Source organism: Fusarium proliferatum (assembly GCF_900067095.1).
Source record: "Fusarium proliferatum ET1 genome assembly, contig: FPRO_scaffold012, whole genome shotgun sequence".
NCBI lineage: Eukaryota > Fungi > Ascomycota > Sordariomycetes > Hypocreales > Nectriaceae > Fusarium > Fusarium proliferatum.
This window is the reverse complement of record NW_022194801.1, coordinates 350,239-366,693: the sequence shown is the minus strand read 5'-3', so window position 1 is coordinate 366,693 and position 16,455 is coordinate 350,239. Positions and strand designations below refer to the sequence as shown.

General features: G+C 49.2%; 5 protein-coding genes across 5 annotated transcripts; 2 read left to right on the top strand and 3 right to left on the bottom strand.

Moving 5' to 3' along the window:
- Positions 1 to 312: 312 nt before the first annotated feature.
- Positions 313 to 2,839, top strand: FPRO_13222 (uncharacterized protein; the record flags this gene model as incomplete). The annotated part of the gene is made up of 2 exons (XM_031222651.1): positions 313 to 999; positions 1,052 to 2,839. 2 exons carry the CDS (start codon positions 313 to 315, stop codon positions 2,837 to 2,839), a joined length of 2,475 nt encoding a protein of 824 aa, XP_031088089.1.
- A 737-nt stretch (positions 2,840 to 3,576) lies between these two features.
- Positions 3,577 to 5,074, bottom strand: FPRO_13221 (putative dihydrolipoamide acetyltransferase component of pyruvate dehydrogenase complex, mitochondrial; the record flags this gene model as incomplete). Its single annotated transcript, XM_031222650.1, has 2 exons — positions 3,577 to 4,632; positions 4,757 to 5,074. 2 exons carry the CDS (start codon positions 5,072 to 5,074, stop codon positions 3,577 to 3,579), a joined length of 1,374 nt encoding a protein of 457 aa, XP_031088088.1.
- A 1,345-nt stretch (positions 5,075 to 6,419) lies between these two features.
- FPRO_13220 (uncharacterized protein) lies at positions 6,420 to 10,688 on the bottom strand (the record flags this gene model as incomplete). The annotated part of the gene is made up of 1 exon (XM_031222649.1): positions 6,420 to 10,688. One exon carries the CDS (start codon positions 10,686 to 10,688, stop codon positions 6,420 to 6,422), a length of 4,269 nt encoding a protein of 1,422 aa, XP_031088087.1.
- A 2,178-nt stretch (positions 10,689 to 12,866) lies between these two features.
- Positions 12,867 to 14,328, top strand: FPRO_13219 (uncharacterized protein; the record flags this gene model as incomplete). Its single annotated transcript, XM_031222648.1, has 6 exons — positions 12,867 to 12,984; positions 13,037 to 13,142; positions 13,193 to 13,487; positions 13,569 to 13,776; positions 13,827 to 14,252; positions 14,306 to 14,328. 6 exons carry the CDS (start codon positions 12,867 to 12,869, stop codon positions 14,326 to 14,328), a joined length of 1,176 nt encoding a protein of 391 aa, XP_031088086.1.
- Positions 14,329 to 14,415: 87 nt separating this feature from the next.
- FPRO_13218 (uncharacterized protein) lies at positions 14,416 to 15,942 on the bottom strand (the record flags this gene model as incomplete). Its single annotated transcript, XM_031222646.1, has 3 exons — positions 14,416 to 15,180; positions 15,238 to 15,350; positions 15,402 to 15,942. The coding sequence occupies 3 exons, from the start codon at positions 15,940 to 15,942 to the stop codon at positions 14,416 to 14,418; spliced, it is 1,419 nt and encodes a 472-aa protein (XP_031088085.1).
- Between the last annotated feature and the right edge of the window lie 513 nt (positions 15,943 to 16,455).

Here is a 16,455-nt window from a genome sequence, read left to right as displayed (position 1 = left end):
GACAATCTAGAATCATTTAAAATCCACACTAATAATCAGCAGGAATTGCCTGCTTCTGCATCAGCAACTGCTGGGGGATCATTGTCATTGCCCTATAGGGTTAGCTCACATCACTGTCACTTATAGAATCTCGGTCTTTTGGCTCGGCCTTTTGCATCTCCACCGATTGATACTGCCCGCCATTATTGTATCACAGACATATACTTCAAGATACGACTTTTCTCCAGACTGTTCGCATTGTTGAATTTGCCGTGTCTCGCTGTTTTTTCCTCATTCTTCTTGGCCGAGTCCTTTGAGCTCGATCTATCAAGTATGCCCGGCAATTCATCCCCAATCACACTCTCAACCCCCAGCTTCTTCTTTAATAGTCCGCTGGATGTAAGTCAGGAGACCCTTACAGAAGCGACAGATCTGCAGGACACTTCCTTTGATCTGCCGGCCGAGACTGCAACCGCCGGTGGTGGAACTGTGTCTTCGGCCGCCAAGACGGAGAAGAAGCGGCGCCGGCCGGCCCTCTCGTGTGAGCAATGCCGGCGCCGCAAGATTCGATGTGACCGTAGTCTACCTTGTGTGAACTGCGTCAAATCTAAGATATCACCTTGCACTTATGCCCCGACTCACATACCAGCTTCACGTGCCAAGAAAGGCACAGGTCATGCTGGTGCTTCAGACTTAAACTCCCAGGTGCCGGCCAGGTCCGCCCCAGCCATTGGGTCTACCCAGAGACAGTCTCCATCAAACTCATCTGCAAGACAAAAGTCTTCTAGCATCCCGAGCTCAACAGTAGGATCCAACTCAGAAGCCTCCACCGTTGATGCCCTGGCCGCGAGGGTCAAGGAGCTGGAGCAGAAGCTAGCCGAGTCTTGTTACATCACACAACCAGCAGCAGACAAGTTTATACAGCCCGATGACCAGGAAGCGGAGTCGGCTCCTATGAAGGGGACTGTCTCTAAGACGAGATTCTTTGGTCAAAGTCACTGGATGAACGGCATTCATATGGTCAGTAGTCCATTTTACGGGACAGAATCTTCTTCCTAACCAGATCTTATAGTTTCCCGGTGTTTTTGATATGCTCAAAGAAGCGGAGACTCGCAGGAATCAGCATCACGGTGGTTTTGTCAAATGCAAAGCTCTGGGCCGCACCATAAAAGCAAATCGTTCCAAAGCTGTGTCGACTGACAAGTTGGGCGAAAATATTCCTGAGCGTGGCCTTGCTGATCAGCTTGTTAATGCCTATTTTGACACCTTCGAGGGTGTGGTTCGGATTCTTCACCGTCCAACCTTCATGTCCGAGTATGAGCGCTACTGGCAGAATCCTGAAGCCTCGAGTCAGGTTTTCCTGATTCAGCTTCAGTTATGCATGGCCATCGGAGCAACTCTACACGATGATGTCTTCAGCTTGCGTGCAACTTCAATGCAATGGGTCCATGAGGCCCAGATCTGGCTTGTGGTACCACCTGCGAAGAGTAGAATGACTATCGCTGGTATTCAGATCATGTGTATGCTGGTCATCGCCAAAGCGTGTTGTGCGGTTGGTCAGGACCTTACCTGGGTTTCGGCAGGGAGTCTTGTCAGACAGGCTATGTACATGGGATTGCATCGGGACCCAAGGCACCTTGGTAACATGTCCGTCTACCGTTCCGAGATTCGTCGCCGACTCTGGGCAACCATCCTCGAGCTCAATCTACAATGTTCCTACGATGCTGGAGGCCCCCCTCTCCTCTCCTCGAAACACTACGATACACGCCCCCCAGCAAATTTGAACGACGACCAACTCACAGACGAGCCAGACTCAGATAGAAGACCAACTGGCGACCCCGAGACTCTGACTGATATGTCAGTCCAGCTCGCGCTTCAAAAGTCCTTTGCTCTTCGCCTCGTCATTATCAAGCACGTCAATGAATTTAGATCCAAGGAGTCATACGCCGAGACACTCCGGCTGAACTCCGAACTCACAAAGGCATGCCGCACGTTAACGGAGACACTTGCTGCTCTATCGGAAGCCCAGAGGCACCAGCCGCGAACAATCTTCACCCACTTCCACAGTTCTCTTGTCCAAATGTTCACATACCGTTGCTTCCTCTCTCTTCATCAACCCATGGTCGCCCGCTCCGCCCTCGATCCAACCTACTACTACTCTCGCAAAGTATCCCTCGACTCGTCTCTGAAGCTCGCGCAGATAACTGGCCTATCGACACCTCGATACGGTACTTCTTCTCCTGGAGGCTCCCTGGACCCCGTAGTCAGCTTTAATCGCCTCATCACAAACGGAGCGGGCGTGTTCCGTGTGATTCCAACTCAGACGCTTTTCTCTGTTGCACTAGAGTTTATCAAGAAGTCAGAGGAGCAGAATGATAGCCTCGGCGGCGGCCCTGTCATGAACCTCTTTGAACTTCGCGCCGTTCTCCAAAGTGCGGAAACTTGGTTTGAGAGACGGATACGTGCTGGAGAGACCGGCGTAAAAGGGTATTGCTTCGTTGTTGTGTCTCTCGCCCTCGCCGAGGCCCTTGAAATGGGGCTACCGCAGGAAGACGTCGATCAAGTAGTCGTTGATACCGGAGCGAGCATGAGTATAAAAGCCTACGACTTGCTGAAAGAAGTTGCCGAGAGGGAAGGTTTATCGCTTGATGAGCCTGGAGATGAAGAGGCTATACACATCGATGTGCCAGCGATTGATAGCGATGCCATGCAGGGCATTATGGAGATGCCTTTTGACTGGATGGTAATGGGTGGTGACCTTGGTCTAGATGGAATGGGGACGTTCAACTGGGCTCGAGGTGGCATGGGTATGCCTCAGCAGTTTGACTCCGTCGATCCATCAGTTGTATCACAATTTTGAATCTGGCGTTGGGGGATCTATGATGACTTAAAGAAGCAAAATCTCACCTTATGTATTAATGTATCTAGGCAATTAACATGGTCGCCTCTCTCTACTAAACTTACTTGTCTTTTGACCATCAAACATGCCCTAGGGCCTCGCCAACTTTCATGCGGATCCTAGTAAATTATTACAGAATCTTGTCGGCTGGAACTTGATCTCAAGATGACCTATCTCAGCAATTGCTTCGCACAGACCAATCTATTGATCACATGAGGGAAGAATAGTATATTCAAAATTTGTCGTGATATATGCAGCGTAGGCACAGGTTAAGTAGTCGTGTCTGGAGGTCGTAAAGCAGGCAATAGGAGGAAACATATAATGAGGGCATATGCAATAGATTCTTTGTCCAAAACACCCCCCAAGTTCGAAAAGATATAACATTATTAATCAATGGTCATTGTACACGGGCTTTTCCGGCCTCGTAAATCTCCCACGAATGCTGCGGCGTGATCAGACGAAGAAGCTCTGTAGGTATCCTCATAGATGCTCATCGTCGTCGTGATTCACCGATCCTTACCCAGGAATGCTCTCATGGGTGCCCCCACAATATCCCAAGTAAACTCCTGACCGCATCTCCATCCCTCAGAGATCATCTCCTCCTGTTCTATAAAAAAGTCATTCCTCGCTGGACCAGCCCTTTCATCTTTCCCAGCATAATTCGGGTTTCAGGGGCCACTTGACGCTGTACCCCTAATTTACAGAAGAAGCTCAAGAGGGTTCTCAAGAACCTGCTTGAGCTCCTTGAGCCACTCAGCACCGACAGCACCGTCAACGACCTTGTGGTCGAAGCTGGCAGTAAGGGTGATTTGGTCATCGAACTCAACACCGGCCTCGTTATCGGCGGGAATGGCAACCTTCTTGGTGGTACCAACAGCAAGGATGGCAGCCTGGGGAGGGTTGATGACAGCAGTGAAATGGTCAACAGCGGGGTTCATGCCCATGTTGGAGATAGAGATGGTACCACCCTGATACTCCTCAGGCTTGAGCTTGCCATCACGGGCCTTCTTGGCGAGAGACTTGACCTGGCTAGAGATGGCCTCGAGGCCACGGCCCTCAACACCGGTGACAATAGGGGTGATGAGACCAGTGGGTGTGGAAACGGCAACAGAGACGTCGACGTTGTTGAATTGGCGGATGTTGCCGTCGCGCCAGCTAGAGTTGACCTGGGGAACCTTGCGGCTGGCAACAGCGATAGCCTTGATCAGGAAATCGTTGACGGAGAGCTTGTACTTGCCATCGGCAGAGCTGTTCAGAGCCTGGCGGAGCTTGAGGAGCTTGCTGACGGAGATGGAGCTGGTGACGTAGAAGTGAGGGTTGGTCTGGGTGGACTCGACCAGACGGTTGGCAATGGTCTTGCGCATGCCGCTGATGGGGATGTCCTCGTAGGTAGCGCTGGGGGCGCTGCTGGCGGCAGGGCTACTGCTGGCCTTCTTGACATCCTCCTCGGTGATCTGACCGTTCTTGCCAGTACCCTTGAGGCCATCGATGTTAATACCCTTCTCACGGGCAAGTCGCTTGACAGAAGCGGAGATGTTGGGGAGACGGTCGAGAGCAGTCTGGAGACGGCCCTGAGACTGGTATTGTTGAGGCTCAGGAGTAGGCTCGGGGGCGGAAGCGGACTCAGACTTGGACTCGGACTTCTCCTCCTTCTTGGGAGCAGCGGACTTAGCGGCGTCACCGCCAGCGTCCTCAATGGAGAACTTCTCGAAGGCGGAGATATCGGTACCCTCCTCAACAAGGACGGCAATGGGCTATATCAGAGAATTGCATGTTAGTGGCATGATTCAACAGCAGTGAGTGATATTGGGCGTTGGAGATAGATACCCCGAGGACCGAGAGGTGACCTGAGTGGTTTCAAAAAAGTGAGGAACTTACGCTTCCAACGGGAATATCCTTCTCACCAGCATCCTTAAGGATCTTGGCAATGACACCCTCCTCCTGGAACTCGAAGTCCATCTGGGCCTTGTCGGTCTCAATCTCTACCAGGACATCACCAGGGGCGATAGAATCGCCAGGCTTCTTCTGCCAAGCGCCAATGTTACCAGCCTGCATGGTGGGCGACAGAGCCGGCATCTTGATGACCTGGTGCTCGGGGAACGAGGCATAGTGTCGCACAACGTGGGCAGCGAAGCCGGTTCGCAGGGCGCTGTGGGTAGGGGCGAGAACGCGCCTTCGGAGAGCGGCGCTGAGCATTGTGGGAGGTATTAAGATCTTTCTGAAGGACAGAGATGTTAGTCGGTGATGGGCATGGGGGGAAGCGCGAATATGAACATGAACATGGCTGAGAGACTTTTGGGGATTTCGGAGGCTCTGAGAAAAGGACTCACCGGCCGGAGGGGCAATTGAAAGCAGAAGTATCGAGATGCGTGACTTGTGGTCACGGACAGAAACTCGAGGAGCGGAGCGAAGAGATCAAGGACGGAGAGTGATGCAGCTCTGGCGTGAGAAGGAGAGGGAGAGAAAGAGTCGGGATCGGAGGAAATTCTTGGGGTTGGATAGACGTGGAGTTTTTTGCGTGTTGAGCTCCGAAGAGTGAGGTACTTTGAAGCTTTGGCGTGGGCTAAACCATTTCGGGACCCAAAGTGGCTGCAGGGGCCTTGAAGAGAACCCAGCGTTGGTGGTTCTCAAGTTCCGATGCGACCGTTGAGAGGACAACATTTGGGCAGATCCAGGGCATTTGGGGCCACTTCTCGAAGATTTTAGGGGATCGATGCACTGTAAGCCACTGAGCTTTAGCCCTCATACACGGGACTGGGATGACCCGCCAAATTGGAAGGATTGGAGCTCGCAACAAAAAAAAGGGACGTGGACGCCATCATGGTACCTTGGGTTCGGGGGATCATTACGCGATATGAGCGAAGTCCGGGTGAACAAGAGTAGCGAACAACGCATGTGTAAGTCACTGAGAGCTATCGATATTGTAGCTGAAGCATTCCTTTGCCAATTGCACTCTATTGTCCCGCCCAAGTCACTCAGCTTGACCGACATGTTTAAACCTCAATACTTCCTGATATTTATGTTGAGACAATTATCAAGGCCCTGCTGAAGTATCTTATCTCGCACTCCGGAGTTGCTGAATTTTCTTCGGGCAAATTGTGCCATCCTGACTTCGGGACAGATCGGCCCGGATCATGGTGAGGGGTTCAATTGGTCGACTTTTACCTAAGTTTTTGTATGTCCACGGGAATAAACACTCTGGAGAAGACCCTTGACGACTGATTTCAACTGCCAGATGCAAACGCTTCCTCCATATGGAGAAGAAGCGTTGTTAATAAAGTTGCGGGGTGTCGTGGCATGAAACCCGTGATGCTATATGGGCCCATTCGTGGGCAGATGTTTCTGAGCAGCAATAGGTAACTTTCTGTCCTGAGTAGACCACGATCGGTCACTGTGCAAGTGGTCAATGGTTATCAAAGATTCAGTGTCAACTCATCATCATCAAAGGAAGAAATCTAAATTATAATCATTACATACATCTAATATGCGAGGTATCAAATCATCTTTATACTTTGCCACGCTCTCGTAGGCCATTACAATCTCAACTTCCACCCGCCCACCATACTTTCACCATCTCCTTTGGCACACTCAATGCTGAGGAGATGGATCTCTTTCTATTGGGCCCATTGCTCCCCGAGGAGCCCTTCGAGTCCTTTGAGCCCTTCGAACTCTTCGATTTTGAATTGTTTGTGTGTCCTTTAGTGACCAGCACCGATTTCCTTTGGGTACCGTCTTCCCCAAGCAATCCAGTTCCTTGACGAACCACTCCGACCCTCTCTTTCACCGGCTTGGGTGGTGGTTTTGGAGGAGGCAATGGTCTCATTTCCACTTCCTCTGGTATAGACTCCCTGGGAACGATTGCACGGATCCCGAAGTTGCCTTCTTCTTTCTTTGCCCGGCCATCACGTCCTCTACCTCGTCCTTTTCGGTCAAACCCAAGTTGGAATCGTTGCGGGGTATCTCTCTCTGTGAAAATGGCTTCAAGTTCGCTGTCTGGCTGCCATTGTGCGGCTCGTGGAAGTGATTTGAAAAGATTACCATCAACGAGAAGTGCTGTAACAGATGCAATGGTTGTTGGCGAACGAGGAAGCCTGATCCGCTTCCAATAGATCCATGAAATTATGTGAAGAAGCATCAAGGCGCCCACGATACCCTGTAGGATTCGTGTGGCGATCGCATCCTGTCGAAGGCGAACGCTCTCTGTAACCTGACTACCGCTGATAACTGGGACGGCTTGAGAAACCGGCTCATCAGGATCGATACCACTGACAATATTTGTCCCATCTGCGACTGGAAAGGTTCCTCTTGAAGATAAATGCCGTCGACTCTTGAAGTTCAATGACTGTGCCCTAACGATCCCGTGCTGAGACAAGATAGCAGACTGGACTTCGTTTGCGGCACTGGGAGTTGAGCTACCGAATGTGCTGTCGGGTACAGCGAACTGAGATGCGTTCAACATGGCAAAAAACGTGTCAAGTAGACCGTCTGAAGTTACGTTGATGAGCTTCGAGTAATCGAGCTCTGGAATGGCGACAGTCGTGTCCTGTGCGGTGCTTTCGACAGGAATAGGAGGATGCTCAGGATAGAGACGTAGATTGTCGGGTCCGTGGAAGAGAGCATCGACATCAACTGCTTCAATGGATTCGTTACAGGCAAGGGCATTGATGCTGCTCACTGACATATCACTACTGCCCACGTCGACTAGTTCTCCCCATATGTATAGCCAGTCTGAACAATGTGGTGATGACGTTGTCTTTCTCAAGCCGACACCGAAGAGTGCATCTCTACTCAGGCTTCTGTCATTTGCAGGAAATGAAGTCGCTGTCGTTCCAATAATTGCGTTACTACCATTGCGCTCCCCAGTTCCTCGGCAGGTCTCGCCTTCGAGATCGACGCGAAGTGGATTGACTATCCTGTCATCAAGTTTGTACTCGAGGGTGAGGTTGGTGGAAATCTCGCTGGATTGGTATAGTCGGCATGACATGTTTGGGCGGATTGCCGTGAGTCGAGCACTGAACGTGAGATCTTTCCCCTCGATCGCTTCGGCTAGCGACATATTCGGTACGTTGAGATTCGCATAGGTGAAAGGGGGGTATGATGCGTCGCCTGTCAGTATCAGCGATGCCATGATGGTATCGTTGGTGCAGTCAGTACAGATAGGATCGTCGTTGGAGGATGCTAGACTGTTGGCGAAGAAGTCCTCGGTACGCAAAGCAATGCTGGTGTTCTGACCGACCGGCATCGGCTCAAACAGAGGAGCAGTTGCGACTATCATGAGAAGCGCAACAAATCCACCAGAGATGGCGGCCAGAGCCGCAATATCACGGATCTTAAGAGCCCTTGACCACGCAACGTGCCTCAATGCATTCACAAGATTGAGTCCTACCGTTTCCTCAAACTCTCCTCGGCGTGACAGATGCGAAAACGGCGAGAGAAGTCTTGTCCACCATTCTAAAGACAGCATGTACATGGCTACTAACAGAAGCGCCAAGGCTGGTACCACAGTCCATGCGATGTATGCTCCATCGTCCTTCATCGTCCTTAGCCCATCATTTCTCTGCGACACTCGTAGGGAGATCTCGAATCCTATTATGATGCAAGCGAGAACAAGGATGTAGATTAACCGAATCAGTCCATGCAATGTTACAGGCTGCCTCCAGCCTGAGGAATCGAAACGGCGTGGTAGAACGTTCGCAGGGGGTGCGTTGCCTCCAAAGATATGGTAATAACCCAGGTTGGGATTCTTCAATTTTTCGTGACCCTCAGCTCCGCTCAGGTAGGTCGAGCCATCAAGTCTTGCCCTCAAAGCCTTATTGGGTGCAGCTCCCATGCCTTTCAGACATTCTACCAGCGGGTGGCTATGTGCCACAACTGAAGCCATCCCAACGATGGTGCTGGGATCTCGTGGGAGGAAGCCTTTCCTTGGAACGAGGAACATTGCCGACACTACCAGAACGAAGCAGATAGCCAGGAATGCAGTTATGATGTATGCTGGCACTGGTCGTACAACAATACGGCGTTCAATGTAACTCGCGATAGCTGTTGAAGTGCTCGTCGATGGTTCCATCATGGCATATCGAGCAATTAGGGCCGAATACTGCGTGAAGAAATTCTCGGAAAGTCTTCCCAAAGTATCGGACTCCGTTAAAGACGCCAGACTAGGCAAATCCCCCCCATCCCTTGAACCCAACGCGATGGCAGCCGACATAGCTTCGTCAGTATCAAGAATGGTTTCTCGACTGTACGATGAGTTCGTGGGTGCTGCCAACAACTTCAGCCCTGTTGCTTGGCTGGATTCAAAGGTGTCAAACATAGCTCGAGCGACGCTCCATGCTGGTACTTGACTGAGTGTGGTGTTTGTCGCCTGTTGGGCGGGTGTAACGGAGAGGACGGCCTCGGGCGTTTTAGAAACCTTTATTCTGGTGATGATGTATTTAGGCTTACACAGAAATGCAGCAGATGACGATATTGTGCCATTGAGACGATTATTTGATGTCCTTGACTGGCGCTTGAGCTGATCGATATTGACATCCAGAACACCAGCTATAACAGCTATTCGTTGATCATCGTCCTTCGTAGAATTTCCGCATGAAGCTGGCTGAAACGCAAGAAACATTCTTGACAGGTCTTCGTTACTCGTGTTGGCGAGTTTCGTGCTTGTGATCGTTTGGTTTGAGGAGCATTTTCCATCCGATAAAGTCATGCTTAACAACATAGCATTCCCATTTTGTATTCGCATTGAGTTTAAAGCCAAGTCGGCTTCTTCACAGTCCATGCCACCGATAAACCCGTCCACCTCTGCTGTGATCTGTTTCAGTTCGGGGATATCGCTTATAAATGGCGTGTAAGCTGCTCGAGATGTAACTCCGTTTGGAAAAGTGATATTGTCAACGGCAATTGCTGCAAGAGTGAAATACGGCAAAGACCCAATGTTTTCCAACCCGGAAATGCTGTTGGAGAAATCGGATTGAATTGTTGTAGCAATCTTGTGGTTGGCAACCGTGGTGACTTTGGGTGTGATGAAAGCCACAGAGAAAATGACTGTTATTTTCAAGATTATACCAGCAATAACTGGAGTCGTTACTAGCCAGTCCTTGTTTTTAACTGATTTGAAGACTGCCACTGGTTCAGAAAGAGAAACGTAATCCAGTAAGAGAGACTTGTCAGCTTCAACCTGTGTGTTCAACATGCGGATCCACGGCATGGAAGCAGAAGCCTGGAACTCAACTCTGTACCAGAAAGAAGCCACGAGAATAAATATTAGGGTTGTTCCATATTGCCACAGATATCTCGAAAGGTCGTCCGATTCGTGAAGTCCTCCATTGTGTTCAGATAACTGAAGTGCGACTTGCACTCCTGCTATCAAGGCAACAAACACAACGGCATAGATGGCCAATATTCGCCGATGCAGAAAGACTGGGCGCCATGGTAATTCGATTTGGGTAGGTTCGGATGGTGAAAGGCGCGGTGAATCAGGGAAAGCCTGGCTCATCCGCGATTTGATGCTTCCCAGAAAAGGCCACCGTATTCCGCTGCTTCTTGTTGGTGAAGGATTATTGCTCGGATCAAAAGGAGCAGCAGAGCTGGCCAATCTTTCGGAATCGAAGAACGAAGCGACGTTTCCGTGCTGGGAGCCCGATAAAGCTGACCCAAGTCGGTGCGAGTCTGATTTTCCCAAGCCACTTGAAGATGCAGGTTCTGAAGAATTCTCGACTCCATGGACGGCGCGGATATGTCGATGGTACGAGTCAACGGGCTGACGTATCATGGGACGAGGAAGCTTTGTACTTTGTTCCGCTTGAGGTTCCATCGTCGATAGAAAGTTGTGTGATTATCTAGAGTGTTCAGTATTGAGCATTGCATGGTCGGCTCATTATCGTATTTGGCAGCAAAACCATGATGCTGAAGAATATGCTACCGTGGAGGTTTCCCAGGATTCTATATCGCCATGTTGAGAAAGCAGTCGTAACAGAATAAGTCGTAAAACAGGTTCTCGTGAAATGGAATTGAAGCAGATGTGACGTGATGAAACGTATCAGAAGTGGGAGAGAAAGACAGAGAGTGACGAAGACAAAAGAATGAATGCAGCCAAGGCCAGGACTGGAAAACAATTGGAAGAAGCTTTTTAACGAAAGACGTAAGGTAGGTAAGCAAGAAGCAAAAACAGACAAAAGTGCAAGGGACTAACTTAGTAGTTAGATGCCAATGAGCAAGTGACCAAGGGGAAGAAGAGAAGAGGAAGAGACAAATCACATTGGAAGATTGATATCAAGGCCTTCCTTGTTCGCATAAGTCAACTACTCTATAGATAATACTAGCCAGCAGAATCGAAGACCTAGAATAGGAGGACCCAAGCCAAGGCAATGCCCTACTATAATACAGTTTTACAAGGCCAAGCAGGCGAGCACTTGTATGTCTACAGTTCCCCGTCCCATGTCTTGGTCGGAGGAGCCTCAAAATGTCATCGCTTCTCCGTGTCATAAGGAGACGGTAGGCCACAAGAGGATAAGCCGAGTCTAGATGAAACAGGCCCAACAGGGGTATTCTCCTTGGGTTCCGAAGACCTGGCAGCACAGCAGACGTAAGTTTCATTTATTGGCCAGGGTATTCGATAACACTGCAACCCTATGATTTCGATGTTTTTCGTCGCTTGCGATGGGGCGTTTAGGACTGCGGTAGACCGTTCCGCTGCTGTTTCTTAGCAGCCGCAGGTTATGGGCAAGGGTGGTTGCATACATGCATACGCGGAGAAATATCTTTCGAGGAGGACACTATCGTCTCGTGAGCATTTGTTAGCTCAGGGCGAATTGCCCAAAAACACGTTGTGTTCCCCAGATGCAATGAAATGGAGGGGACTTTGCCTGCATAAAGTGAGGATACCCCTGGTATCCATGCGCTTGAACAAATCACTCACAGGCGAAATTATACCCATGACTTGGCGCATTATGGCAATGCTGAAGATTATCACCGGAAAATAAATCCTTGCCTTGTTCAATTAAACAAGCTGCAGATAGATGCCTGTACATATATGTTGGCAAACCAAACATTTTTGACAAGAAACGTTTTTCTCGTCAAGTAAGCGGCATTTACTTTGTGGCCCTGGACTTGGACTTGGACTTGGACTTGGACTTGGTAAATTAACAGGACGAAAGTGCCCCGTCAGGCTGATGACTGCTGCAATCATCGCGTCGTCAGATATAATACTTTGCCTAATAAGTGACAAGGATGAGACAGAACTTGTGTGCTGTCGTCGCCAGCAAAGAAAGGTGTGATGTGATTGATGTATTAGGTTGTGTTTTGTTGGTGTTGGAGCATAGCCACACCTGAATTCCCAGTGCAGCAGTCCCTTGGAGCCGTTTGGGGAAATACACTTCAACTATCCGTATTCTATAGGTATCTAGCCAGATACTGTAAATGAGCGACGACTTTGCCTTGACCGTCAATGCCTGACTCCCGATAATCCGGAAGCTTTCGCAAGAGGTTTCAGATCCTCCTCCCCATGACCTGGTACAAAAATAAATAAATAAAACCTGAAGCAAAGACTTGCCCAACTCAATTCAAGCGATGTTTCGAATGTCACTAGTGTCGTCTGATTCCACGCAAGAGCTCGGGCTGCCGAGATCTTGATCTTCCAACGGCTCTGGGCTGGATCTGGAGCTAAACTGAGAGACTGCAACTCTTGTGTAGATCAATAACCATTCTGCTGTACCTGACAATGATCTTCATTTTCGTAGATCAGTACCAAATTTGTACTGGAAGATCCCTTCTTCGGTAACGAAAGCAGTTTTGTATAAATTTCGAGGCGCAGCATCAGCAGAGTCACGGGTTTTTGATGCCTGTGCTTTTGATCGTCTCAGTTAATCCTCTCTGTCTACAGCACAATGTCAACCCAACACTTTGTATCATACGCAGCATAGAACACTCGCTAAAACCATATCTATACCCATGTCATTCAAGAAATATCTTGTATACAAACTCACAATCTATCATGGGCTCATCTTCTTCAAAGAGTGCATACTCAGCCAACAACACAGGTGGTGCATCAGTCGCTGCATATGAATTATCAAGTGCTCTGACTGATACCTTGAGCGAGATCAACCTGAATGGTCAGTTGTAAGTTTAGCTTGTCAATTGAACACTCAATGACTTGGCCATTAGGTAGCTTGAAGGAGCAACTTCGGCAGCTGCTTGAACGTCTAGATCAAGAGGCAGCCAAGTATACCAACTCCAAGGTCAACGATGATGAATCAATAGAATGGAACCCGTAAGTATTCCCGTTTGTCTTTCAGAAAACATCCTGACTCGATTCTATAGGTCTCAATCTGAGGTCCAGCTCATATCCGCGGCCTGGAAGTGTGCTCGTGGGACTTATGACCTCGAGGGCACCATGGCTGATACCAGTTACTGCACGTTTCGCCGTGATCAAGTAGTGGACAGCTCTTTCGCCGGGACCGTCAAACTCATCACATCCACTGTCATCGAGGCGAAGGCGGGCTCGCCGACAACTGATTCGTCGCCGGTTCTGGTGCTAGCAATACGCGGAAGTGCCAGTAAGATGGACCACATTGTTAATGCCAACGCTCAGCCCAGGACGACTGAAAGTTTTATTGTGAGCTGCCTGTCGCCACTTTGTTTATGAAGCCATTCTTGTGTTCTCTTATTCGCGGCTTCACCCAACTAACAGTCAAAGGGGTGTTTAGAGGACCTTGAAGCCCATTCTGGCTTCTTGAATAGTGCACGAGCTCTGGAATCCATTGTCACAAATCTAATCAACAAGTACCTGGAGTCTTTACCTGAGATGAGTAAGAAGAAAACGCATATTCTTTTTACAGGGCATTCCGCCGGCGGAGCTGTATCACAATTACTGTATCTTCGCAATATGTCTAACCAAAATCTAAGTAAGTTATGGAAACAAAGATAGAATGAGGAACTGTCTAACAAGATACAGACCAGTCTGCGAGATTTTCCTGCGTCACATTTGGCGCACCTCCTTGCTTGACCCAGCACGTTGATCCTGGAATATTTCAGCCAAGTAGCGGAACTGTATGCGTCAACGTTATCAACGAGTTCGACGTGGTCACTCGAGCCGACAAACCGTACATCTTATCTCTGGTAGATGTCGCCAGAGCAATGCTAGACTTGCCACCAAAGGCAGCCATTTCCGAGCATGAAACAAGCAAAGAGATAGTCAGCGCTGCTTTAGAAACCACTAGAGATGAAAATCACCGTCTTTCAGACGATTCTGAAGACTTTCCTCTCAAAGAACCAAAATTTTGGCGCTTTCCTCAGCCTTTCTACCACCACGTCGGACCTAGAGTTATTCTGCTGACACGATTCGTCGACAATCAGATGAATCTCAAAGCAGTTGAAATAAGTTCTTCGGAGTTCCAAAAGTTGCTCTTCTGCCGTGTTGCTGTTCATGGCAAGAGATTCTACGACGAAAGGATTGATGCTTTAGAGCAGGGACGTTTCAATGATCGGTCAGCCTGGACGGCAGACGGGGAATACAAGGACAGATTTATTGATCGTAAATAGTTCTACTGGGCATCTAACGGCCAGTTCTGGGAATGCGCCTTATCCTCTGGGCGAACTGGCAACTTCACATGATTCCTCCGTCTTGCAGATTCCACAGCCCGATAAAACTGGACATCGGCCAATACCTTGTCGGCGAGTGTCTTGACAAATCCTGAAACTGGTGACTCTCCAAAATACTCATCCCCATCAGTAGAATCCTCCACGGCCGACATAATAGCCTGACACTCCCAGCACAAGCAAACCGTATACTCCTCTCCAAAACGAATACGATAGAGAGTCTGGGTCTCATCATTTCCGACCGCCAATTTTGACTTCTTGATCTTGTCATCATGGTTTATGAAGCGGCCACAGCGTGCTTCCATGGAAGTCATGTACGCTGTTGCTGAGAGCTGACTAGTATGCCAGGCGAGGTCAATGTCAAGTGCGGGAACCAGCATCTTGCCAGGGTAGAGTTTGAAAAGTCTCAGATACCTCTCATATCTCTCGACTGCTCGGCGAAGAGTTCCTTGTAGTGCTGGGCTTCGTATCCATAGATGGGCGTTCATCTTTTCAACGAAGACACGTTGGCGCTCGACGTTGTCGACGAGTTGGCCAATGAAGCGAGAAGCGTATGGCTTGCCAATATCTTGTGTTTGCAAGTTTCCTCGCTGAATGATTGATTTGATGAGAGTGCCTGGAATGACTGCTTCTCCTTCGGGAACTTCCCAGGTCTTTCCAGTGACTTCCCAGGCATCGCGGATGGGACCTTGCGACGTGATTGAATCGTGCTGCATCATAATCAGTTTTTGTTATGGGGCTGGTGACATTGCCGGGTATAAACGCACAATAAGCTTCCAGGGGAAATTGACCCTTGGGAGGTAGTCCCAGTTCTGATTTCGGCAGTAGTCCAAATAGTCAGAAGGGTTGAGAAGGAAAGCATGCCAAATCATCAGAATATCTTGTTGAATGGTCAGTTACGTGCCAGTTGTGGGAGAAGTGAGATACTCACCCACGGGTGGCAGCCATGAGGAATCAGTCATTGATATTCCAGTCTTGATATCGTTGACACCGTCTTTCCCCATCGTTGGAGTCAACCAAGCATTGAACTTGGCAGCCCATACCAAAAACCTTTGCGCTGCTTCTCCAAGGTACCACGTCCATTTCTTGTCCCGCTTGGCCTCCCACGACGGGTTTCTTAGTGTGACTTCTTCATTGACATGTTTTTTCAAGCCTTTGATATACTTGCGACGATAAATCTTCTTTGTCGGTTCACCCAAGTTGAATGCCTTGTCGAGTTTCTTTGAGTCGAGAATCTTGATGCGCAACGCATGGAAGGCTTCTAGCAATTCTAGATGCACGGCGCATTGCACTGGAGTGGGTAGGTTATCCTTATGGGAGTCATGGACTTCGCTGAAGATGTCTGGACTCGGGATGATGGGGTTTTCATCCAAGTCGATGGCTGATGGATAGTATTTCTTTGATATGTTGTTGTTGAAGTCGCTGCTGGCTTGGTGGAGTGCACCTGTGTTGTAACCGATGAGGTGCGACATTTTTCAGTGAGTTTTGGGTATAATAAAGGCGAAGTGCTTGAGGAAATGGGTATAAATGCGCCGGGTCTTCCAAGTATAAGTGATTGAGCCTGGGCCGCAAAAGTGTTGGCAGTCAATCTCAATCTTGATATCATCATCTGAGCTGGTGTGCCTTGATAACTAATACCAAGACGACTAGAGCATCAGATGAGTCGAACCGCAGGGCTGAGCCGATCAAGCTGGGCGACAGTAGCTATCAGTAACAATATGCCCTTGTCGGTACTTTATGCCTCTGCCAGCTGGCTAGAGATCTCATGTATCTTCTGAGCGCATCATTTCCAAGCGTCGAATATCTTGCTTGGCAAGAGGTAATTATCCATAGGCAGCCATCAAGTCCCTTGTCTATTCTCCTCTTAATCTGCCTCGCTAGCGGAAATGTCTTGCAAGATCGCGGAATTTAGAGGTGTCCTACTGAAGTTCCAGCGACAATCTTGCTGTTTTGGGTGTTGAAACACTCTAGTCGGGCGAGCTGAA